We start from the raw sequence: 26,804 nt of genomic DNA on the forward strand, positions 1-26,804 counted from the left end.
TTTCATCCTTTATTATGAGCATAGCAGCCGTGTTATTATCATAGGGGGGTGTAGGGTTTGGCTGGTGCCAACATCAGTGTGTGTATGGGCCGGGAGGATTTTTGGACTTTTAAAATGGATCTGTACCCTTTTAAAATGGAGATGCACATGGGCTGCATTTCAAAATGGAGTGTGGACTTTTGGATTTTAAAAGGACTGATTTTTGGTTTCTATGAAGTATAGCAGGAGCTGTCTGTCTTTTGAGTTGCCATGGGACCAGTCTCAACGCTGATGTCATGAAAGGCAGAGGCCTTCTCATTTCGAACTTTGTGTGATTTGTGGAAAAACACCTTTTGTCCATGGAGCCGGTATGTCTGGATGTACAATGAGGTTTGCATCATCATCATCATCATCATCGGCAGTCCCTCGACATGAGGATGACTTGCTTCCACGCCAAAAAAGGATAAGTTCACAGGTGTTCCAATGAAGGACCTAAAATTCCAAGTCCTGAACTACATCCTGAAGGGTGGAAGATGCCTGCGCGTAAATTTTTTTAACGTGTGGTGGCCGTTGCACTCCAGCCACCACACGGGCGTGACCGAGCTAGGTCTTGGTCCAGTGGCAAGGATTACCCAAGACGACTGGAGACCTGCTCTGCTGCACGGATCTAGTGCGCACACATATCGCAGTGTGGGCTGGCCCGTGCTGCCCCTGGGCCTCAGGCCACGAACTCACGCCTCTCCTGGGCTCTGATCACGTCCCTCAACAGTCTCTTGCCGCTCCTTCCCCCCGACCTCGCCGCTCCTGCTGTATCTGCCCAAGCTCCAATCACCGACCTGGACCTTGATGATGTAACTCTTCGCTGCCATCGCAGCTCGTGCTGCTCCCTGAAGTGGTATGCCTCCACGCTGCTCCCAGGCCGCTGCTCGCCTCTCCTTTTATGGCCCCGACCTGCCACTGGTGTTCTCACGCAGGTCAAGGCCTCCAGGCTGCTCCCAGACTGCTGCTCGCTTCTCCTTTTATGGCCCCGATCTGCCGCTGGTGTTCTCACACAGGTCCAGGCCTCCACGCAGGCCAAAAGTAACAACTCTGGACTCTTTCAATGAAGGTGCAGTCAAGAACTCAACAAACAGTTAGCAATTCGAGAAGTGCTCAACTACAGAAATGGCCCACCATTGTTTTCATCATGTGACCAATCCAGGACAGAGATGTCATTAGGAAGACCAACTAGCATCTCTGCAACTGTGGTAACCAGGAATTGGCCAGCCAGTTTTGTGTATTATACGGGGTATAACTATGCTGAACTTTGGGGATTCAGGGCTGCTTATTTTTCGCTACCATCTGGAACGGGGTTCCCTATGTGGCTATGCGTCCGTCAATTCTCCAGGAACACCCGAAATGAGTGCCTCGCTGTACCGCCTGAATGTAACTCTCTAGTCCTCATCACATGCCTCTGTTAGGCACGGTTTTGTTTTCAGAGTTGAACGGACCCGGGACCGCGTGAATCAACGACAAGGGCTGGTAATTATATCCAGCATACACTTCTGGAAATCCCCAAGACCGCCAGCGTGTTTGGCTGCTGAGGAATTGCAACTGTCCAAGACGCAGGCTAACAAGTTTATCAACATCTTTCGTCTGCTTCACGATGACATGCAGGCTGTGATCCTTACCAACTGATCCATTACAGACCCAATTCACGTCCGGACCGGGGTCAAACAGGGCTGCGTCATTGCTCCAACCCTCTTCTCAATCTTCCTCGCCGCCATGCTCCACCTCACAATCAATAAGTTCCCCGCTGGAGTGGAACTAAACTACAGAACCAGTGGGAAGCTGTTTAACCTACGCCACCTCCGGGCCAGGTCCAAGATCACCCCAACCTCTGTTGTTGAGCTGCAGTATGGACGAAGCCTGCATCTGCGCACATTCAGAGGCTGAACTCCAGAATATAGTCAATGTATTCACTGAGGCATATGAAAGCATGGGCCTTACGCTTAACAACCATAAAACAAAGGTCCTCCACCAGCCTGTCACCACCGCACAGCACTGCCCTCCAATCATCAAGATTCACGGCGCGGCCCTCGACAACGTGGACCATTTCCCATATCTCGGGAGCCTCTTATCAACAAAGGCAAACATTGATGCGGAGATTCAGCACTGCCTTCAGTGCGCCAGTGCAGCCTTCGGCCATCTGAGGAAATGAGTGTTTGAAGACCAGGCCCTAAAATCTACCACCAAGCTCGTGGTCTATAGGGCTGTAGTAATACCCACCCTCCTCTATGGATCTGAGGCATGGACGATGTATAGAAGGCACCTCAAGTCGCTGGAGAGATATCACCAACGATGTCTCCGCAAGATCCTGCAAATTGGTTGAGAGGACAGGCGGACCAACATCAGTGTCCTCGAACAGGCTAACATCCCCAGTATTGAAGCACTGATCACACTCTATCAGCTTCGCTGGGCAGGCCACATAGTTCGCATACCAGATACGAGACTCCCTAAGCAAATGCTTTATGCGGAGCTCCTTCGTGATAAACAAGCCAAAGGAGGACAGCGAAAACGTTATAAGGACACCCTCAAAGCCTCCCTGGTAAAGTGCGACATCATCACTGACACCTGGGAGACCCTGGCCGAAGACCGCCCGAGAAAGTGCATCCGGGAATGCGCTGAACTCTTCGCGTCTCAACGCAAAGAGCGTGAAGAGGTCAAGTGCAGGCAACGGAAGGAGCGCGCGGCAAACCAGCCCCACCAATCCCTTCCCTCGCCGAATGTCTGTCCCACCTGTGACAGGGTCTGTGGCTCTCGTATCGGACTGTTCAGCCATCAAAGAACTCACTTAGGGAGTGGAAGCAAGTCTTCCTCGATTCCGAGGGACTGCCTATGGTGTGTGTGAGGAGGCTTCCAAGTGTGGGTTCTGACCAAACTGGGAGAGGGGTTTAGTTAGAAGGGTTTCTATTATCTAGGCTTAGATTCTGGGAAGGGGGTTGGTTCGGCGTAACTAACAGGGCGGGTATCTAGTCTAAGGTTTTAAGCTAATGTCTACAGTCACTTACTCTTTAAGCCGTAAGCGAGAGGAGTAGGTGTTGTAATTTTGTGAGTGTCATAAAAGGAATCGATCTTTGACCAAACTGATCCATTTTGTTTTGTCTGAGTCAATTATAATCTATCCATAGTAACTCCTTGGGTCCGAACTTGGGGATTGTGGGGCTTGTGGTTCGCGGTATAATTCGGAAGACCAACCGGGTGGCATCCGCTCACGACCGGGTTACACAGCAAATCTGCTGGGGATGTTGCGTATCGGGCTACTGACCCCCTTCCTTTCTCTGCACTCATTTTCTCTTCTTCGCTGTCTCTGCTCTCTGTCCCAAAGATACTCAAGTGCGATGGGAGCTGCAAGTACAGCTCCCATGACTGTGAGCAAGTGTTGTGAGCAGAAGCCTTTAAATAATAATGATGGTGTTCTCCACTTGTCCTAACATTATCTGTTACCTTAGGACCTTGAAAGAAGTTTAGCGAGCTGCTCAAGTTGCAGAAAGTTACACAGAGCCATTCAAACTGAACAAACATGCCAGCTACAAATAGTTGCAATGATCCTTTTAAATAGCACTGCTGGAGCCTACTTCCCGCTTGTCAATGCTTGTTCAGCTGGTCACAGTTAAGGCATGCTAAAAATGGAGCGGTGAAGTTGAAAATGGCAGATTTCGTGTCAAGTGAGCATTGCACACTCGCTGACGTCACAATCTGCATAAACTACATAATTTTCGCAAGCACAAGCATCGGAAGTTTACCGGCCGCCATTTTTCCCCCTGTATCAGGCGGTAATGGCTTGTGCTAAACCCCCAAATTTTGAGTCCTTTGTGTCTAGTACAGTTTAGACATGTCCGAATGAAGTTTTTACCTCATGAAAGATATATTTAGTGCAGCATTTAGTTTATTTCCCACACTACAAATAACTGGAAGCTGAATAAGGAAAGGTATTGAGGCAATGAAATTAGCAGTTAACTTTTGCTGATCGATCTGTGGCAAGAAATGGTTTCCAGTATTTGTAAATTCTACCTTCAAAGCTAAATGAATGATTTTAATTTTTTGTACTGAAATGGAAGTTTCAATTATTCCATATAAAAACTAGAAATCAAAACCTAAATATTACACTGTGCATAGAAATTGTTATTTTAAAATCTTAAATGGTAAAATTCTTAAATAATTGTTTCTTAACAGAAACTGATCAACATTTCTTCAGCAATGACAAATGTTCACATTCTACCTCCTCAGACAAAGTACTTCCAAATCAAATATACCAAAAAGGTAAGTACTCCTTTTAGTTTTAAGATTTATTAGATGGCATATTTACAGTGTATCTTTTGTGTGTATCAAGCACTGAAGTGTTGGGATTGTGCAATGCTCACTTGACACTGAAGTGTTGGGAGGAAAGATCAAGTTTTTTTCCTTACATTGAACTGTATGGTCTATTTGAGAGACATGGTCCAGTTTTGCCTTTATTACCCTGATAATTCACCTTACAGGAGCAACTTTTGCTGCACCAGTGTGTGATCTATTTTCCTTAAATCCATCCTTATAACCCATGCTAAAATAATGAAAGGGAACAATGGTAGTCTTTGAAATAATCAAGTCAATAGAATAGCCAGTCCCCTTATTTGGCAGTTATGCTCCAGCCTGTAGCTAATGGATTTGAAGCACCAGAAATGAATGTTGCAGCTTGGAAGTGGTGGAGTTTCACAACTATCTGGAATTGAACGAAGACAAGGGTATTATATGAGGAAGGTAGAAAACTGTTCAGATCAACAGGAGTATTAATATTATCCTGAGTGGAGGGAAACATTTCTGCGGGGAGGTGGCTGGAGCATGGTATTGTGTGAGAGTTGGGGGAGATTCGTAGCTCTTTTTTCAGGGATGAAAATTGATGGTGCAAGGTTAGGAGTAAGCCTAGGCTACATAGAGGAAAGCTGTGCAAAAGTGAATCAGGGAAGTAAATGTAGAGAATAAGCTTAACAGAGGCAAGGGCGCAAGAAAATTAACTAATGGGGCAGAGTGAATTCAGTTGCAGAGAATGTGGCAGAGATTGAAAGGGAACAAGAATGAGAAGAATTTGATGAGGATAGAGATCTGAGGTGGGTAGTTGTGCAAGTTGTATAAGAGAGAAAATGGGGGACTATCGACCAGTTAGCCTGACATCAGCAGTAGGGAAAATGCTAGAATCTATTATTAAGGACGTGGTAACAAGGCACTTAGAAAATAATCATAGGATTGGGAAGAGTCAACATGGATTTATGAAAGGGAAATTATGTTTGACAAATCTGTTGGAATTATTTGAGGTTGTGACTAGCAGAATAGATGAGGGGGAACCAGTGGATGTGGTGTATTTGGATTTTCAAAGGGCATTTGATGAAGTGCCACACAAGAGGTTATTGAACAAAATTAAGACTCATGGGATTGGGGGTAATATACTAGCATGGATTGAGGATTGGTTAACGGACAGCAAACAGAGAGTAGGAATAAACGAGTCATTTTCGGGTTGGCAGGCTGTAACTAGTGGTGTGCCGCAAGGATCGGTGCTTAGGCCCCAGCTATTCACAATCTGTATCAATGCTTTGGATGAGGGGACCAAATAAGAACATAAGAACATAAGAAATAGGAGCAGGAGTAGGCCATATGGCCCCTCGACCTTGCTCCGCCATTTAATACGATCATGGCTGATCCGAACATGGACTCAGGTCCATTTTCCTGTCCGCTCCCCATAACCCCTTATTCCCTTATCGGTTAAGACACTGTCTATCTCTGTCTGAAATTTATTCAATGACCCAGCTTCCACAGCTCTTTGAGGCAGCGAATTCCACAGATTTACAACCTCTGAAAAGTTTCTCCTCATCTCAGTTTTAAATGGGCAGCCCCTTATTCTAAGCTTATGCCCATGAGTTCTAGTCTCCCCTATCAGTGGAAACATCCTCTCTGCATCCATCTTCTCAAGCACCCTCACAATCTTATACGTTTCAATAAGATCACCTCTCATTCTTCTGAATTCCAGTGAGTAGAGGCCCAACCTACTCAATCTTTCCTCATAAGACAACCCATTAATCTCCGGAATCAACCTAGTGAGCCTTCTCTGAACTGCCTCCAAAGCAAGTATATCCTTTCTTAAATATGGAAACTAAAGCTATATGCAGTATTCCAGGTGTGGCCTCACCAATACCCTGTATAACTGTAGCAAGACTTCCCTGCTTTTATACTCCATCCCCTTTGCAATAAAGGCTCAGATTCTATTGGCCTTCCTGATCACTTGCTGAACCTGCATACTAACCTTTCGTGTTCCATGCACCAGGTCCCGCTGTACTGCAGCACTTTGCAATTTTTCGCCATTTAAATAATAACTTGCTCATCAATTTTTTTTTCTGCCAAAGTACATAACCTCACACTTTTCAACCTTATACTCCATCTGCCAAATTTTTGCCCACTCACTTAGCTGGTCTGTGTCCTCGGAGCGGTTGCAGGGCATTCTGGAGGAGGAGGGTGAACAGCCAGCTGTCGTGGTGCGTATAGGTACCAACGATATAGGTTAAAAAATGGGATGAAGTCCTACAAGCTGAATTTAGGGAGCTAGATTAAAACGTAGGACCTCATAGGTAGTAATCTTAGGATTGCTATCAGTGCCACATGCTAGTCAGAGTAGGAATAGCAGGATAGTTCAGATAAATACATGGTTTAAGGAATGGTGCAAGTGGGGGGATTCAAATTCCTGGGGCATTGGAACCAGTTCTGGGGGAGGTGGAATCAGTACAAACCGAACGGTCTGCATCTGGGCAGGACCGGAATCGATGTCCTAGGCGGAGTGTTTGCTAATGCTGTTGCGGAGGGTTTAAACTAATATGGCAGGGGGATGGGAATCTATGCAGGGAGGCAGAGGGAAGTAAAAAAGGGGCAGAAGCAAAAGGTAGGAAGGAGAAAAGTAAGAGTGGAGGGCAGAGAAATCAAGAGCAAAAATCAAAAAGGGCCATATTACAACATAATTCTAAAAGGACAAAGAGTGCTAAAAAAATAAGCCCGAAAGGCTTCGAGTCTCAATGCGAGGAACATTCGTAATAAGGTGGATGAATTAACTGCGCAGATAGCTGTTAACGGATATGATGTAATTGGGATTACCGAGACATGGCTCCAGGGTGACCAAAGCTGGGAACTCAACATCCAGGGGTATTCAATATTGAGGAAGGATAGACAGAAAGGAAAAGGACGTGGGGTAGCGTGACTGGTTAAAGAGGAGATTAACGCAAGAGTAAGGAAGGACATTAGCTTGGATGATGTGGAATCTATATGGGTAAAGCTGCGAAACACCAAAGGGCAGAAAACGCTCGTGGGAGTTGTGTACAGACCACCAAACAGTAGTAGTGAGGTTGGGGATGGCATCAAATAGGAAATTAGGAATGCGTGCAATAAAGGTACAGCAGTTATCATGGATGACTTTAATCTACATATAGATTAGGCTAACCAAACTGGTAGCAATACGGTGGAGGAGGATTCCCTGGAGTATATAAGGGATGGTTTTCTAGACCAATATGTCGAGGAACCAACTAGAGAGCAGGCCATCTTAGACTGGGTCTTGTGTAATGAGAGAGGATTAATTAGCAAGCTTATTGTGCGAGGCCCCTTGGGGAAGAGTGACCATAATATGGTAGAATTCTTCATTAAGATGGAGAGTGACACAGTTAATTCAGAGACTAGGGTCCGGAACTTAAAGAAAGGTAACTTCGATGGTATGAGACGTGAATTGCCTAGGATAGACTGGCGAATGATACTTAAAGGATTGATGGTAGATAGGCAATGGCAGAAATTTTAAAGATCACACGGATGAACTACAACAATTGTACATTGCTATCTGGCATAAAAATAAAACGGGTAAGGTGGCTCAATTGTAGCTAACAAGGGAAATTAAGGATGGTGTTAAATCCAAGGAAGAGGCATATAAATTGGCCAGAAAAAGCAGTAAACCTGAGGACTGGGAGAAATTTAGAATTCAGCAGAGGCAGACAGCAAACATAAAAACTGACTGCAAAAACTTATATAGATATGTGAAGAGAAAAAGATTAGTGAAGACTAATGTAGGGCCCTTGCAGTCAGAATCAGATGAATGCATAATGGGGAACAAGGAAATGGCAGACCAATTGAACAAATACTTTGGTTCTGTCTTCACTAAGGAAGACACAAATAACCTTCCAAAACTACTAGGGGAGCGAGGGTCAAGCGAGAAGGAGGAACTGAGGGAAATCCTTATTAGTCAGGAAATGCTGTTAGGGAAGTTGATGGGATTGAAGGCCGATAAATCCCCAGGGCCTGATAGTCTGCATCCCTGAGTACTTAAGGATGTGGCCCTAGAAATAGTAGATGCATTGGTGGTCATTTTCAAACATTCCATGGACTCTGGATCAGTTCCTATAGATTGGAGGGTAGCTATTGTAACCCCACTTTTTAAAAAAGGAGGGAGAGAGAAAATTGAATTATTGACCGGTTAGCCTGTCATCGGTAGTGGGGAAAATTCTGGAATCAATTATTAAAGATGTAATAGCAGCGCATTTGGAAAGCAGTGACAGGATCGGTCCAAGTCAGCATGGATTTATGAAAGGGAAATCATGCTTGCCAAATCTTCTGGAATTTTTTGTGGATGTAACTAGTAGAGTGGACAAGGGAGAACCAGTGGATGTGGTGTATTTGGACTTTCAAAAGGCTTTTGACAAGGCCCCATACAAGAGATTAGTGTGCAGAATTAAGGCACATGGGATTGGGGGTAATGTATTGACGTGGATAGAGAACTGGTTGGCAAACAGGAAGCAAAGAGTCGGAATAAACGGGTCCTTTTCAGAATGGCAGGCAGTGACTAGAGGGGTACCGCAAGGTTTAGTGCTGGGACCCCAGCTATTTGCAATACATATTAATGATTTAGACAAAGGAAATATCTCCAAGTTTGCAAATGACAGTAAGGTCGGTGGCAGTGTGAGCTGTGAGGAGGATGCTAAGAGGTGCAGGGTGACTTGGACAGGTTCGGTGAGTGGGCAAATGGATGGCAGATGCAGTATAATGGGGAATAAGTATGAGGTTATCCACTTTGATGGCAAAAACAGGAAGGCAGATTATTATCTGAATGGTGATAGATTAGTAAAAGGGGAGGTGCAACGAGGCCTGGGTGTCATGGTACATCAGTCAATGAAAGTAGGCATGCAGGTACAGCAGGCAGTAAAAAAAGCAGATGGCATGTTGGCCTTCATAACGAGAGGATTTGAGTATAGGAGCAGGGAGATCTTGCTGCAGTTGTGCAGGGCCTTGGTGAGACCACACCTTGAGTATTGTGTGCAGTTTTGGTCTCCTAATCTGAGGAAGGATATTCTTGCTATTGAGGGAGTGCAGCAAGGTTCACCAGGCTGATTCCCGGAATGACAGGACTGACATATGAAGAAAGACTGGATCGACTAAGCTTTAGAAGAATGAGAGGGAATCCCATAGAAGCATATAAAATTCTGATTGGATTGGACAAGTTAGATGCAGGAAGAATGTTCCCGATGTTGAGGAAGTCCAGAACCAAGGTCACAGTCTAAGGATAAGGGGTAAGCCATATAGGACCGAGATGAGGAGAAACATTTTAAACCAGAGAATTGTGAACCTGTGGAATTCTCTACCACAGAAAGTTGTTGAGTCCAGTTCGTTGGATATTTTCAAAAGGGAGTTCGATGTGGTCTTTACGGCTAAAGGGATCAGGGGGTATGTATAGTTGCATGATCAGCCATGATCATATTGAATGGTGGTGCAGGCTCGAAGGGCCGAATGGCCTGCTCCTGCACCTATTTTCTATGTTTCTATGTTTTGCAAATGTTTTGTTTTCTCCTCACATATTGCTTTTCCTTCCATCTTTGTATCGTCAGCAAACTTGGCTACGTTACACTCGGTCCCTTCATCCAAGTCATTAATATAGATTGTAAATAGTTGGGGTCCCAGCACTGATCCCTGCAGTACCCCACGAGTTGCTGATTGCCAACTCGAGAATAAACCATTTATCCGGACTTTCTGTTTTCTGTTAGTTAGCCAACCCTCTATCCATGCTAATATATTACCCACAACCTCGTGAACTTTTATCTTGTGCAGTAACCTTTTATATGGCACCTTGTCAAATGCCTTCTTGAAGTCCAAATACACCACATCCACTGGTTCCCCTTTATCCACCCTGTTCGTTACATCCTCAAAGAACTCCAGCAAATTTGTCAAACATGATTTCCCCTTCATAAATCCATGCTGACTCTGTTTGACTGAATTATTTTTTTCCAAATATCTTGCTACGGCTTCTTTAATAATGGACTCCAACATTTTCCCAACCACAGATTTTAGGCTAATGTAATATATCCAAGTTTGCTGATGATACAATACTAGATGTGAATGTAAGTTGTGAGGAGGATGCAAAGAGACTTCAAGGCGATATAGACAGGCTAAGCAAGTGGGTTAGAACATGGCAAATGGAATATAGGGCCCAAGTTTCCACATGATTTGCGCCTGATTTTTAGGAGCAACTGGTGGAGAATGGACTGTCTTAGAAATCGCAATTCTCCACATTTTTTTTTCTGCAGTTCTAGTCAGGTAGAACAGTTCTACTTTGGAACAGAATTTTTTCTTCAAAAGGGGGCGTGTCCGGCCACTGACGCCTGATTTCAAAGTTTCCACAGTGAAAACGTACTCCAAACTAAAGTAGAATAGAGCAAGTGAAGATTTTTGTAGAACTGAAAAAACCTGTTCTACACATTAAAAAATCAGGCGCAGGTTACAAATTAGGCGTCCAGAACGAGGTGGGGGGGGAGTGAAGTCATTAAATTCTACAATAAATCCTTATTTATACTTATACAAATATTATACAAATAAATCCAACCTGAATAAACATTTATAAGCAAAGAAAAGATTAAATAAACCATCTTCCTACCTGTGTGAAAGTGCTTCAGGCAGGCCTTTCGGGTCCGAAGGCTGAACGGGCCGGCCCGAGACTTCGGGCAGGGCCCGTCCCCAGCACCAGATTTACAGGTAGGTGGCGTTGGGTTGGGTCGGGTCGGGGAGATTCGCTTCGCGGGCGGGGGGGGGGGGGAAGAGAGAGAGAGAGAGAGAGAGAGGGAGGGGGGAGGGGGGGAGAGGGGGAGAGAGAGAGAGAGAGGGGGGAGGGGGAGGGAGAGGAGAGAGAGATGGGGGGGGAGAGAGAGAGAGAGAGGGGGGTAAGGGGGGGAGGTCAGGTCGGATCCAGTCCGGGAGCGGGAGTCGGGTCCAGTGGGGGGGGGGGGGTCGGGACGGGGGGCGGGAGCGCGGGTCGGGTTGGGTCCAGTCGGGGGGGGGCGGGGAGCGGGAACAGGAGGTCGGGTCGGGTCCAGTCGGGGAGGCGGGGAGCGGGAACAGGAGCGCGGGTCGGGTTGGGTCCAGTCGGGGAGGCGGGGAGCGGGAACAGGAGCGCGGGTCGGGTCGGGTCCAGACGGTGGGTTGGGTCGGGTCGGATCGGGTCCAGTCGGGGAGCGGGAACAGGAGCGCGGGTCGGGTCGGGTCCAGTCGGGGGGGCGGGGAGCGGGAACAGGAGCACGGGTCGGGTCGGGTCCAGTCGGGGAGGGGGGCATGGAGCGGGAACAGGAGCGCGGGTCGGGTCGGGGGGAGGCGGGGAGCGGGAACAGGAGCGCGGGTCGGGTCGGGTCCAGTCGGGGGGTCGGGTCGGGTCCAGTCGGGGAGCGGGAACAGGAGCGCGGGTCGGGTCGGGTCCAGTCGGGGGGGCGGGGAGCGCGGGTCGGGTCGGGAGGTCGGGGTGGGGGAGGGGGAAGCGGGTGTCGGGTCTGGTCGGGGGGGGGGGGAGGAGCGGGTGTCGGGTCTGGTCCGGAGGCAGAGGGGGGAGCGGGTGTCGGGTCTGGTCCGGAGGCAGCGGGGTGGGTGGGAGCGGGTGTCGGGTCTGGTCCGGAGGCAGGGGGTAGCGGGTGTCGGGTCTGGTCGGGGGGGGGGAGGGGGCGGCGGGGGAGAAGCAGGAGCTGGCCATGGGAGGAGCCTTATTCACGCAGCCCCAGTGAGGCCATTCAGCCAAGGCTAGGAGCTGCGTGCTTCGGGCCCCTCCCACACAGTTCGGCGCCTGGAGCTACTGCACTTGCGTGCCGACTGTAGTGCGCATGTGCAGAGGTCCCGGCACTGTTTTCAGCGCAGGGACCTGGCTCCCCCCCCTCCCCCCCAGCTCGTGCTGGCTGCGCCGAGGGCCAGAGGACCTGCAAGTAGGTGGAGAATACCGAGGATTTTTTTAGGCGCACTTTGTGGCGCGAAAAACGGGCGTCCAGGTCGGGACTGCGCCGTTCTAGGCGCGTGTGGAAAATTGGGCCCATAATGTGGAGAAATGTGAAGTTATCCACTTTGGTCGTAAAAATAGAAAAGCAGAGTATTTTTTAAATGGTGAGACATTGGGAAATGTTGGTTGTACACGAATCACTGAAAGTTAACATGCAGGTACAGCAAGCAATTAAGAAAGGAAGTGGTATGTTGGCCTTCATTACAAGAGGATTTGAGTATAAGAATAAAGACGTCTTACTGCAATTATATAGGGACCTGGTGAGACCACACCTGGATTATTGTGTAGAATTTTGGTCTCCTTATCTAAGGAAGGGTATACTTGCCATTGAGGGAGTACAATGAAGGTTCACCAGGCTGATTCCTAGGATGGGGGCTTGGGGGATGAGAGATTGAGTAGACTAGTCCAATATTCTCTCGAGTTTAGAAGAATGAGAGGTGATCTTATTGAAACATACAACATTTTTACAGGGCTTGACAGGGTAGATGCAGGGAGGATGTTTCCCCTGGCTGAGCAGTCGAGAACCAGTGGTCACAGTCTCCGAATAAGGGGTCATAAGGGGTAGGCCATTTAGAACTGAGATGAGGAGAAACTTCTTCACTCAGAGGTTGGTGAATCTTTGCAATTCTCGACCCCAGAAGGCTGTGGAGGCGCTCAGTCTTTGAGTATATTCAATACAGCGAATGATAGTTTTTTGGATATTAAGGGAATCAAGGGATATGGGGATAATGCATGAAAGTGGAGTTGAGGTAGAAGATCAGCCATGACATTGAAAGGCGGAGCAGGCTCGAGGGGCCGAGTGGCCTACTGCTGCTCCTAATTCTATGTTCTTATGTTCCTGAAGGAGTGCTGTGAGGCATGCAGATGGGTATATATTTTAAAGTGGAGGAGTTGGAGGAATAGATGGAAAGACTATGGTTGGATTTGGAGATGGGTGTTCTGCTGCTATCATGATAGTTAAGATGGGATACATGTTGGAAAATGAAGTCAAGCAGGGTGGCCATGATGAGGAAATCTGAAAAGCTATACTAAAACAGGAAAGTAGATGCACAGATGTTAGAGAGAAAACTTTATTCTGTCTGTTCTGAATTCAAGTCCAGGCCACAATGATGAAAGAACATGTATGTTGTTAAATGTAGTATGTTTTGGTTTTCATTTTGTAAATTTAACATTAACAAAAAGTTGTTTATAATATAGTGTGAGATAATAAAGTTGTTTTGTTATATTGTGTTGTATTACCAACATGTTTTATATTTTTAGGGAATTTACTTGTCTTGTAATCTATCTCATAGAATCATCTGGTCCCTGGAATGTCATTTACTGTTACAGTTGATTTCTGCCCAAATGAATGGCGGTATTACTATGACAGTATTCGCATTCATTGTAAGGTGAGTCTTTAAATTATTTTCCACTGGTGGCTATTGTGCAAGATGATTTTGTTTTGGTCCACATCGTTGAAGGCTATGTTAATTTAATCTTATTTTTACTTTTATCGGAGTTATGTTTCTGAAGTGTACAAGGGCTCATTACAGCAATGCCAGTGCATGTACTTATATATCTTTGTCTACACAAATAAATCAAAAATAGACTTTGACCATGTAGATGATGATTGGTAGAGTTAAGCAGTTGCAAAAGTTAATATAATGCAATATGTCATTTTATAAACCAAAAGTCGAATTTGAAGAAATTAAAACCTTTCTGTGGCTATCTGGTCTCTTTATTTGTTTTCACATCATATGCAGTATAACTGCATCTGGTAGAAATCCAAGTTTAAGAAGTGCCTTGATGCTCTATTGGACTGCTGTGATGGTCAGTAACAGCGGGAAGGTAAGGTGTGGGACAAATGTTGAAAGGGGAATTGTGGTTGTGGTCACTGGTACCACAGGCAGATGATTCCATCTTGAATATCCTGGCCAGAAGGGAGCTGTCTGGGCTGCATCCTTCTGCCATTTCCTCTTCTGCGCCTTCCTCTTCTGCGCCATCTTCTTCTGCCTCTTCCTCTTCCCTCTGTGAGCGGATGCTGGAAATCTAAAATAAAATCTGAAATTTAAAGCAGAAAATGCTGGAAATACTCAGCAGGTCAACCTGCAAGCTGACTAATGTCACACTCTCCAGATTTACATGTCCAGGGGCAGCACTCAGCAAAATGGTGGCCGCTGAGTTCCATGCCAGAGAAGGGCGTTAGAGTGGCAGCCACTTTTTTTTTAGGAAACCGGTGGTAACTCGTGGTGGTAAGTAGCTGAATTTTTCCCCTTTGTGCAGGTTTTTTCACCTGCAAAAGTGATAGAATGTTGGGCATGCCTGCAGCTTAAACTACAACAGGCATTCTTACTGTAACTACTTGTTTTCACATGCTGTAAGTCTATATTGAGATCTGTTTGGTTGCCAATTTTCTGGGGGATTGTGTCATTTTTTTTAGTTTCTTCATTTAAATTTTTAATTTTCATAATATATAAAATACATTGTAAACAATAATTATTGTATTTTTTTGCCAGGGAGGTGACACACTACTTGTTCCTGTGCATGCTTATCCAGTTGCAAATATAGTTGATTTTCCTGCTTGCATAACTATAAAAGACATCCCTCTTGGACAAAGGTAAGTTTATAATGTTACTTTTAGTTACTGAAGATCTTTACCTTACCTTCACAATTGAACTAAATTTTCTGCTTTTAGAGTTGGATATATTACTGACGTCCTTGAACAATGACATGGGTGTGTTCCTCATTTATTTAGAAGTGAAGAGTCTCTTCTTGATGAGGAGGTTATGTATCATTGTGCATATAGTGATTGGCTTATATTATATCCCGTCCTTAACAAATTTTCACTTCATTATTTCCTGAATGATGGAGTACGTCACCTTGATTGCTTGGTTGCAGCTGTGTTCTGATGTCGTCAGGTTATACAAGGTTGTGCTCTTATAGCCGATATCTCACAACAGCCTGCCTTGCAGTCAACCATCCACTTCAAATGTTTCAAGCAGATATGACAAAGGATGATGGAGTCACATATTCATCTCAGTTATGGTGCACACATGTGCAAAATGTTTTGATCTCCAGTGTGGTCCACCCAAACATTGAATGAAAGCTTTTACAGTGATTTATTCTGCTTTTATCTCCTGTGATATGCTTATAAGAACATAAGAACATAAGAAATAGGAACAGGAGTAGGCCATATGGCCCTTCGAGCCTACTCCGCCATTCAATAAGATCATGGCTGATCTGATCATGGACTCAGCTCCACTTCCCTGCCCGCTCCCCATAACCCCTTATCCCCTTATCATTTAAGAAACTGTCTATTTCTGTCTTAAATTTATTCAATGTCCCAGCTTCCACAGCTGTGAGGCAGTGAATTCCACAGATTTACAACCCTTAGAGAAGAAATTTCTCCTCATCTCAGTTTTAAATGTGCGGCTCCTTATTCTAAGATCGTGCCCTCTAGTTCTAGTCTCCCCCATCAGTGGAAACATCCTCTCTGCGTCCACCTTGTCAAGCCCCCTCATAATCTTATATGTTTCGATAAGATCACCTCTCATTCTTCTGAATTCCAGTTAGTAGAGGCGCAATCTACTCAACCTTTCCTCATAAGTCAACCCCCTCATCCCCGGAATCAACCGAGTGAACCTTCTCAGAACTGCCTCCAAAGCAAGTATATCCTTTCGTAAATATGGAAACCAAAACTGCCGCAGTATTCCAGGTATGCCTCACCAATACCTTATATAGCAAGACTTCCGTGCTTTTATACTCCATCCCCTTTGCAATAAAGGCCAAAATACCATTGACCTTCCAGATCACTTGCTGTACCTGCATACTATCCTTTTGTGTTTCATGCACAAGTGCCCCCAGGTCCTGCTGTACTGCGGCACTTTGCAATCTTTCTCCATTTAAATAATAACTTGCTTTTTGATTTTTCTTCTGCCAAAGTGCATGACCTCACACTTTCCAACATTATACTCCATCTGCCAAATTTTTGCCCACTCACTTAGCCTGTCTATGTCCTTTTGCAGATTTTTTGAGTCCTCCTCACACATTGCTTTTCCTCCCATCTTTGTATCGTCAGCAAACTTGGCTACGTTACACTCAGTGCCTTCTTCCAAGTCGTTAATATAGATTGTAAATAGTTGGGGTCCCAGCACTGATCCCTGCGGCACCCCACTAGTTACTGGTTGCCAACTAGGGAATGAACCATTTATCTCGACTCTCTGTTTTCTGTTAATTACCCAATCCTCTATCCATGCTAATATATTACCCCCAACACTATGAACTTTTATCTTATGCAGTAACCTTTCATGTGGCACCTTGTCAAATGCCTTCTGGAAGTCCAAATATATCACATCCATTGGTTCCCCTTTATGCACCCTGTTCGTTGCATCCTCAAAGAATTCCAGCAAATTTGTCAAACATGACTTCCCCTTCATAAATCCATGCTGACTCTGCCTGACCGAATTTTGTTTTTCCAAATGTCCTGCTACTGCTTCTTTAATAATGGACTCCAATATTTTCCCAACCACAGATGTTAGGCTAACTGGTCTATAGTTTCCTGCTTTTTCTCTGCCTCCTTTTTTAAATAGGGGAGTTACATTTGCAGTTTTCCAATCTGCTGGGACCTCCCCAGAATCCAGGGAATTTTGGTAAATTACAACCAATGCATCCACAATCCCTGCCGCTACTTCTCTTAAGACCCGAGGATGCAAGCCATCAGGTCCAGGGGATTTATTTTATTTTAGTCCCATTATCGTACTGAGTACCACCTCCTTAGTAATTGTGAATGTGTTAAGTTCCACCCCCCACCCCCTCCCCCCCCGCCATAGCCCCTTGACTATCCACTGTCAGAATATTGTTAGTGTCCTCGACCATAAAGACTGATACAGAATATTTGTTCAGAGTTTCTACCAGCTCCATGTTCTCCATTACTAATTCCCTGGTCTCGTCCTCTAAGGGACCAACATTTACATTAGCCACTCTTTTCCTTTTTATATACCTATAAAAACTCTTGCTATCTGTTTTTATATTTTGTGCTAGTTTACTTTCATAGTCTATCTTCCCTTTCTTAATCATTTTTTTTAGTCGTTCTTTGCTGGCTTTTAAAAGCTTCCTAGTCTTCTGTTTTGGCCACTTTGAATGCCCTTGTTTTTAATTGGATACCGTCCTTTATTTCTTTAGTTAGCCACGGATGGCTATCTTTTCTCCTACATCCTTTCCTCCTCACTGGAATAGATGTTTCTTGAGAGTTGTGAAATATCTCCTTAAATGTACACCACACTTCATCAACCCGTCCTACACTTTAATCTATTTCCCCAGTTCACTTTACCCAACTCTGCCCTCATACCTTAATAGTCTCCTTTGTTTAAGCTTAGTACGCTGGTTAGTGATCCAACTTACTCAACCTCCATCTGAATTTGAAATTCAATCATGCTATGATCACTCATTCTGAGGGGATGCTTTACTCGGAGATTGTTTATTAATCCTGTCTCATTACACAGGACCAGATCTAAGATAGCCTGCCCCTAGGTTGGTTCCGTTACATACTTCTCAAGGAACCCGTCCCTTACGCACTCTATGAATTCCTCCTCAAGGCTACCCTGACCAATTTGATTTGTCCAATCAATATGGAGGTAAAATCACCCATGATTATTGCAGTTCCCTTTTTACAAGCCCCCACTATTTCCTGGTTTATGCTCCGACCGTTGCTACTGTTAGGGGACCTATAGACTACGCCCACCAGTGACTTTTTCCACTTATTGTTCCTTATCGCCACCCAAACTGTTTCAACCCCTTTATCATTTGAGACAATATCGTTTCTTACTATTGCAGTGATTCCATCCTTTATCAATAGAGCAACCCCACCTCCTTTTTCTTTCTGTCTGTCCTTCCGGATTGTCAAGTACCTCTGCATATTTAATTCCCAGTCCTGGTCTCTTTGCAACCACGTCTCTGTAATGGCTATCAGATCATACCCATTTGTCTCAATTTGTACCGCCAACTCATCTATTTTGTTACAAATGCTATGTGCATTAAGACAAAGTGCCTTTAAGTTTGTTTTTTCATCTTTTTTTCCTGCTTGTTTCATCTCTCCTTCAAACTCACTTTCTTTATTTTTGCTTTCTAATTCCAGCTTTACTCCCCTCTCTACTGAATCTATTTTCAGGTTCCCATCCCCCTGCCAAGCTAAATTAAACCATCCCCAACAGCACTAGCAACCTCCCCTGCAAGGATATTGGTCCCGGCTCTGTTGATATGCAACCCGTCCGGCTTGTACAAGTCCCACCTCCCCCAGAAGTGGTCCCAATGCCTCAGGAAACTATGTTCAAAATTATTAAGGATTTTGTGAGATAAAGAGGGAAAAATATCTCCATCATGCATAAGAATTTGTCTTTCTGATTACTTGCTGTACCTGCGTACTAACTTTTTGTGTTTCATCCACAAGGACCCCCCAGGTTCCTCTGTACTGCAGCACTTTGCAATTTTTCTCCATTTAAATTATAATTTGCTTTTCTATTTTTTCTGTCAAAGTGGATAACCTCACATTTTCCTACATTATACTCCATCTGCCAAATTTTTGCCCACTCACTTAGCCTGTCTATATCCATTTGCAGAATTTGTCTCCTCACAATTTGCTTTCCCACCCATCTTTGTTTCATCAGCAAACTTGATTACATTACACTCGGTCCCTTCATTCAAGTCGTTAATGTAGATTGTAAATAGTTGAGGATCCAGCATTGATCCATGCGGTGTGGATATGTGAACGGAATATATGGAATTAAGGACAGTAAAGTAAACGGGATATATGAAAATGTATAAGCCATGGAAGAATAGCTGGGAGAATGTCAGATTGCAAATAGTGCAACATCAGCATAGCTAACAGTCTGTCTCAAGGTTTCAAGTCACTACTCCTGCCAATGACATCTAATTGTAACATGAAATAAATCTGCAGAATTGCAAGGTCTCAGTTAATAGTCACACCATTAGATTGAAACATTTAGAGGCAATGCTTGAGCTTTCAAGAAGAACATCTCATATAGATTGACTAATGAGTGGCTGAGTTAGACTGTCAATCCATTTGTATTTTGTTATCTGATTTCAAAACTGTATAACTGTTGACGCTTTACGATGTAACTTCACCTATCCGTAGGGAGTGTGTACGCTCTATCCAGAGAGTATATCTTCTGTCTGATAGGTCTTACTGGCCGGTAATAAAGACTGCTTTGTTCAAAGCACAAGAGGTATTCGACTCAGTAATTTTACTGAACCAGATTGAAGTAAAAGAATCCGGGAATTTACATTTGGTGTCAGAAGTGGGATCTCAACAGACGACTGCCGAAAACTTGCGAATTAAGAGCCAGACTAGCCTTGGACGAGACGAGGGGAAAGTGGCCACTGGAGTGAGTATGATTTCAATACTGCTCCAGTTTCCCCCGGTTTCAAAAGTCTGAGGAAAGTTTAGCCACTCGCTGGTTCTCAGGTAGTGTCTGAACGAGATCCAGGACAATCTGGTGAATACCTTTCAAACTTAGAATAGGGATAGAGATAGGGAAATTGCGCGATGACGCAAACCAAGTGGCGACTTGGAAAGATAGTTAGAGCTAGATAGGGATAGATGATCAATCATGGATCCAAAAATTGATAGGAAAGATTTGCAGAATATCCATTAGCAGAATTTGTGTCCTCACAATTTGCTTTCCCACCCATCTTTGTTTCATCAGCAAACTTGATTACATTACACTCGGTCCCTTCATTCAAGTCGTTAATGTAGATTGTAAATAGTTGAGGATCCAGCATTGATCCATGCGGCACCCCACTAGTCACTGATTGCCAACCGGAAAATGACCCATTTATCCTGACTCTCATTTTACTGTTAGTTAGCCAATCCTCTATCCATGCTAATATATTACCCCCCAACCCTGTGAACTTCTATCTTGTGCAGTAACCTTTTATGTGACACCTTATCGAATGCCTTCTGGAAATCCAATACAACACATCCACTGGTTCTCCCTTATCCACTCTGCTCATTACATCCTCAAAGAACTCAAGCAAATTTGTCAAAATTGATTTCCCTTTCATAAAACCATGCTGACTCTGTTTGATTAAATTATGCTTTTCCAAATGTCCTGCTACTGCTTCCTTAATAACGGACTCCAGCATTTTCCCAACCACATATGTTAGGCTAACTGGTCTATAGTTTCCTGCTTTTTGTCTGCCTCCTTATTTAAATAGGGGCGTTACATTTGCGCTTTTCCAATCCGCTGGGACCGCCCCAGAATCCAGGGAATTTTTGTAGATTACAACCAATGCATCCACTATCTCTGCAGCCACCTCTTTCAAGATCCTAGGATGTAAGCTATCAGGTCCAGGGGACCTGTCCGCCGAGTACTACTTCATTAGTGATAGTGATTGTATTAAGTTCCTCCCTCCCTATAGCCCCTTGATTATCCACTATTGGGTTGTTTTTAGTGTCTTCTACCATGAAGACTGATACAAAAATTTTCTTCAGCGTCTCTGCCATTTCCCTGTTCTCCATTATTAATTCCACAGTATCATCCTCCAGGGGACCAACATTTACTTTAGTCACTTTTTTCCTTTTTATGTACCTGCAGGAACTCTTTATATCTGTTTTTATGTTTTGTTCTAGTTTACTTTCATAATCTAGCTTCCCTCCCTTTATCATTTTTTAGTCCTTTTACCCCACTCTCTGCTTTCTGTCTTGAAGCTAGCTAGTTATCCATTCTGCTACTTGTCCTCTGACCCCACATTCTCTCATTGGGCTGAGCCAACATGGACTTATGAATGGGAAATTGTGCTTGACAAAACTTTTAAGAGTTTTTTGCGGTTGTAACTAGCAGAATAGATATTGAGGAACTAGTGGATGTAGTGTATTTGGATTTTCAAAAAGCCTTCAATAAGAAGCCATGCAAGAGGTTATTACACAAAATTACGGTTCATCGGAATGGGGTGATATATTAGCATGGATTGAGGATTTGTTAAAGGACAGAAAAGAGAGAGTAGGAATAAACAGGCAATTTTCTGGTTGGCAGGCTGTAACTAGTGAGGTGCTGTAAGGATCAGTGCTTACGCCTCAGCTATTTATAATCTCGATTAATGACTTAGATGAAGGGAATGAGTGTAATGTATCCAGTCTTGCTTATAATACAAAGTTAGGTATGAAAGTAAGCTGTGAGGAGGATAAGAGTCTGCAAAGGGATATGGACAGGTAAAGTGAGTGGGCAGTAAGATGGCAGATGGAGTATAATGTGGGGAAATTTGAGGTTCTGCATTTTGGAAGGAAGAATAGAAAAACAGAATATTTTTTAAAAGGTGTTCAGAGAGATTTAGGTGTTAGCATACAGGTACATCAAATAGTTAGGAAGACAAATCACATTTTGCCCATTATTGCAAGAGTAAGGAAGTCTTGTTGCAATTATACAATTGATGAGAGCAAATCTGGAGTAATGTGCACAGTTTTGATCTCCTTATCTTAGAAAGGATATATTTGCCTTGAAGGTAGTGCAACAACGGTTCACTAGATTGATTCCTGGGATGAGAGGTTAGACTGTGATGAGATATTGAGTAGAATTGGCCTATACTCTCTGGAGTTTAGAAGAATGAGAGATGATCTCATTGAAACATATGAGATTCTGAGGGGAATTGAGAGGGTAGATGCTGAGAGGTTGTTTCCCTTAGCTGGAGAGTCTCGAACTAGGGGGCATAGTCTCAGGATAGGGAATCGACCATTTTAGACTGAGATGAGGAAGAAATTCACTGAGGGTTGTAAATCTTAGGAATTCTCTATCACGGAGTGCTGTGGATGAGATAGATAGATTTTTGGACTTTAGACGAATCAATGGATATGGAGATCGGGCGGGAAAGTGGAGTTGAGGTCGAAGATCATCCACGATCTTATTGAATGGTGGAGGAGGCTTGAAGGGCCATGTGGCCTACTCCTACTGCTATTTCTTATGTTCTTATGGTAAGTTCTTCATGCCATTTTCAGGGTACTACCATCCTGTTCTGATGGGCGAGAGGCCTCAAAATTATATCCCCCAGTTTCTCCAATCCTTCCTCCTAATTCAACCTTCTGATCCTGGGAATCATTCTTATGGTTCTTCTCTGTATTGCCTCCATGGCCTGAATGTTTCAAGTGTTACTTACTGAAGAAGCACCTCAACCTATTTGGCCATACAAAACTTGCAGATGTCATTATTGTATTCATATAAGTTTACATGTTTGCTCTAATTGATGCATTAAGCTTCTTACTGGCCATCTTCCTTGTCCAGAAGCATATGCCCAATGAGTTCACCCTTTCGATGAGTTCTACGAATGCTTTTTGACTGCAAGCCTTTGGAGTTTCGACCCCCTGGTGAGTCAAGCAGAGTCATCCTTCTTTCCACAGCTGCTTCAATCATCTCTGCCACACCCCAGTTATGAAATCCATTACGGAAACATACCTAAAACATTTCTGCTCCTGCTTTAAATACATTGGGGGTAAAAAGCTTCCTTCGGATGAACGCCTCCGATCCGAAATATTTTTAAGAAAATAGCTGGTAATCCTGGAGGCGCCTTCGATTCTGGTGGGAGGCTTTCATTCCATGTGTAGCGTATGGGAAGGTGACTTGCCTGTAAGTATGAAAAAGCTGGAGTCACGTGGGCCTGGACCACCAATCACTCTTCAGTATTCTCATTGATAATAATGTTTTTACGAGTTCCCATTATTATCAATGAGAATTAACCTCTGAAATAAGAAGCACAACATAATAAATTAAAAAAACAACTCATATTAATTGAAATTAAAATTAATTGAAATTAATGTTTTAGAAAACACAAATATTTTTTGGATTTTTAAAAAAATGTGTTTTAATAGGGTTTAAACTTACCTTAGTGGTCAGGGATTTTACTATAAAAGTGTGTATTTAAATGTAATTTTTACATGTTTTAAAACTCCTACGCTAGTAAAAGTAGACTATGCGCCTGCTTTTACCAGGCGTAAGAATTTGAAGGACATTCGCTGGGCATGAGTTGGGCAAATAATCCAATCTCACCCGCGCGAATGTCCTTCTCCCGGGGATGTGGAGGATCTATCAAGAGAAATCTTGACAGATCGGAAAAGCTGGTTTTTGGCGCATGCGCATCACGCCCCGAAAACCGGCTTTTGCGAGGCCAGAATTTTAGGCCCAATACATCTGTTTGAACATCTCCTATTGTTGTTTGGACTATTATGTTGCTGTTGAGATGCTGGAAAGGTGTAAATCAAGCATTACTTCGATTGACTCCTGACTGGACACATTTAAGGCGTGTGCTGTATTATTGTACACAATGGGAAACACTCGCGTTTAGCCTGATCATCTCACTTTAAGTACTGGAAAAATAGGAAATGATTAACAATCATTGGAAAAATGGGAAATGATTAACAATCATTTTAACAAAACAAGAATATATATCAGTTTTATACTTGTGCAACTCCGGATGCAAATGTGAACTTTGCTTACTGAAAAATAATGTTGCAGGACCTTGTTTAAAATTATAGCACAGCATAATGACAATCTGACAAATGAGTATTTTCTTTATTTAGAAAATAGATATTTTTGTGACTTTCTTCTTCAGTTCTGTTTAATAAACACCTCGCCTGGAAAAACCGTCATTAACTTTTAACTTGGCATCCAGGTGTAAAACTGGCTTTATGGATTGGTCACCCATCACAGATTTTCATTCCTATTGAAATCATTGAAAATCTAGCCTGTCATTTCAAAACTCAAATCTGTACTATCAAGTGTAGAAAATGGGATGGTAGGAGTTTATTGTATCATGACATAGATGATTCCGGAGATGAGGGGGTTGACTCATGAAGATAGGTTCAGTAGGTTGGGCCTATACTCATTGGAGTTCAGAAGAATCAGAGGTGATCTTATCGAAACATGTAAGATAACATAAGAACATAAGAATTAGGAACAGGAGTAGGCCATCTAGCCACACGAGCCTGCTCCGCCATTCAACAAGACCATGACTGATCTGGCCGTGGACTCAGCTCCACTTACCCGCCTGCTCCCCATAACCCTTAATTCCCTTATTGGTTAAAAATCTATCTATAGAAACATAGAAACATAGAAAATAGGTGCAGGAGCAGGCCATTCAGCCCTTCTAGCCTGCACCGCCATTCAATTCTTGCTTTTTCGCCATACCCCTTGATCCCCCGAGTAGTAAGGACTTCATCTAACTCCCTTTTGAATATATTTAGTGAATTGGCCTCAACTACTTTCTGTGGTAGAGAATTCCACAGGTTCACCACTCTCTGGGTGAAGAAGTTTCTCCTCATCTCGGTCCTAAATGGCTTACCCCTTATCCTAAGACTGTGACCCCTGGTTCTGGACTTCCCCAACATTGGGAACATTCTTCCTGCATCCAACCTGTCCAAACCCGTCAGAATTTTAAACGTTTCTCTGAGGTCCCCTCTCACTCTTCTGAACTCCAGTGAATACAAGCCCAGTTGATCCAGTCTTTCTTGATAGGTTAGTCCCACCATCCCGGGAATCAGTCTGGTGAATCTTCGCTGCACTCCTTCAATAGCAAGAACGTCCTTCCTCAAGTTAGGAGACCAAAACTGGACACAATACTCCAGGTGTGGCCTCACCAAGGCCCTATACAACTGTAGCAACACCTCCCTGCCCCTGTACTCAAATCCCCTCGCTATGAAGGCCAACATGCCATTTGCTTTCTTAACCGCCTGCTGTACCTGCATGCCAACCTTCAATGACTGATGTACCATGACACCCAGGTCTCGCTGCACCTTCCCCCTTCCTAATCTGTCACCATTCAGATAATAGTCTGTCTCTCTGTTTTTACCACCAAAGTGGATAACCTCACATTTATCCACATTATACTTCATCTGCCACGCATTTGCCCACTCACCTAACCTATCCAAGTCACTCTGCAGCCTCATAGCATCCTCCTCGCAGCTCACACTGCCACCCAACTTAGTGTCATCCGCAAATTTGGAGATACTACATTTAATCCCCTCGTCTAAATCATTAATGTACAATGTAAACAGCTGGGGCCCCAGCACAGAACCTTGCGGTACCCCACTAGTCACTGCCTGCCATTCTGAAAAGTACCCATTTACTCCTACTCTTTGCTTCCTGTCTGACAACCAGTTCTCAATCCACGTGAGCACACTACCCCCAATCCCGTGTGCTTTAACTTTGCACATTAATCTCCTGTGTGGGACCTTGTCGAAAGCCTTCTGAAAGTCCAAATATACCACATCAACTGGTTCTCCTTTGTCCACTTTACTGGAAACATCCTCAAAAAATTCCAGAAGATTTGTCAAGCATGATCTCCCTTTCACAAATCCATGCTGACTTGGACCTATCATGTCACCATTTTCCAAATGCGCTGCTATGACATCCTTAATAATTGATTCCATCATTTTACCCACTACTGAGGTCAGGCTGACCGGTCTATAATTCCCTGCTTTCTCTCTCCCTCCTTTTTTAAAAAGTGGGGTTACATTGGCTACCCTCCACTCGATAGGAACTGATCCAGAGTCAATGGAATGTTGGAAAATGACTGTCAACGCATCCGCTATTTCCAAGGCCACCTCCTTAAGTACTCTGGGATGCAGTCCATCAGGCCCTGGGGATTTATCGGCCTTCAATCCCATCAATTTCCCCAACACAATTTCCTGATTAATAAAGATTTCCCTCAGTTCCTCCTCCTTACTAGACCCTCTGACCCCTTTTATATCCGGAAAGTTGTTTGTGTCCTCCTTAGTGAATACTGAACCAAAGTACTTGTTCAATTGGTCTGCCATTTCTTTGTTCCCCATTATGACTTCCCCTGATTCTGACTGCAGGGGACCTACGTTTGTCTTTACTAACCTTTTTCTCTTTACATACCGATAGAAACTTTTGCAATCCGCCTTAATGTTCCCTGCCAGCTTCTTCTCGTACTCCATTTTCCCTGCCCTAATCAAACCCTTTGTCCTCCTCTGCTGAGTTCTAAGTTTCTCCCAGTCCCCAGGTTCGCTGCTATTTCTGGCCAATTTGTATGCCACTTCCTTGGCTTTAATACTATCCCTGATTTCCCGAGATAGCCACGGTTGAGCCACCTTCCCTTTTTTATTTTTACGCCAGACAGGAATGTACAATTGTTGTAATTCATCCATGCGGTCTCTAAATGTCTGCCATTGCCCATCCACAGTCAACCCCTTAAGTATCATTCGCCAATCTATCTTAGCCAATTCACGCCTCATACCTTCAAAGTTACCCTTCTTTAAGTTCTGGACCATGGTCTCTGAATTAACTGTTTCATTCTCCATCCTAATGCAGAATTCCACCATATTATGGTCACTCTTCCCCAAGGGGCCTCGCACAATGAGATTGTTAATTAATCCTCTCTCATTACACAACACCCAGTCTAAGATGGCCTCCCCCCTAGTTGGTTCCTCGACAAATCTATCTGTGATTTGAATACATTCAATGAGCTAGCCTCAACTGCTTCCTTG

General features: G+C 44.0%; 1 protein-coding gene across 4 annotated transcripts in view; it reads left to right on the forward strand.

The window, feature by feature from the left end:
* The window catches only part of cfap221 (cilia and flagella associated protein 221), a 431,960-nt gene that overhangs the window by 77,756 nt on the left and 327,400 nt on the right, over positions 1-26,804 (forward strand). For all 4 annotated transcript variants that reach the window (XM_070874512.1, XM_070874515.1, XM_070874508.1 and 1 more), the window contains exons 4-6: positions 4,195-4,281; positions 13,609-13,704; positions 14,812-14,912. In XM_070874512.1, coding sequence (XP_070730613.1) covers positions 4,195-4,281; positions 13,609-13,704; positions 14,812-14,912 — 284 coding nt within the window. The remainder of the gene's footprint in view (positions 1-4,194; positions 4,282-13,608; positions 13,705-14,811; positions 14,913-26,804) is intronic.

The sequence above is a fragment of the Pristiophorus japonicus genome, chromosome 3, assembly GCF_044704955.1.
Source record: "Pristiophorus japonicus isolate sPriJap1 chromosome 3, sPriJap1.hap1, whole genome shotgun sequence".
Taxonomy (NCBI): Eukaryota; Metazoa; Chordata; class Chondrichthyes; family Pristiophoridae; genus Pristiophorus; species Pristiophorus japonicus.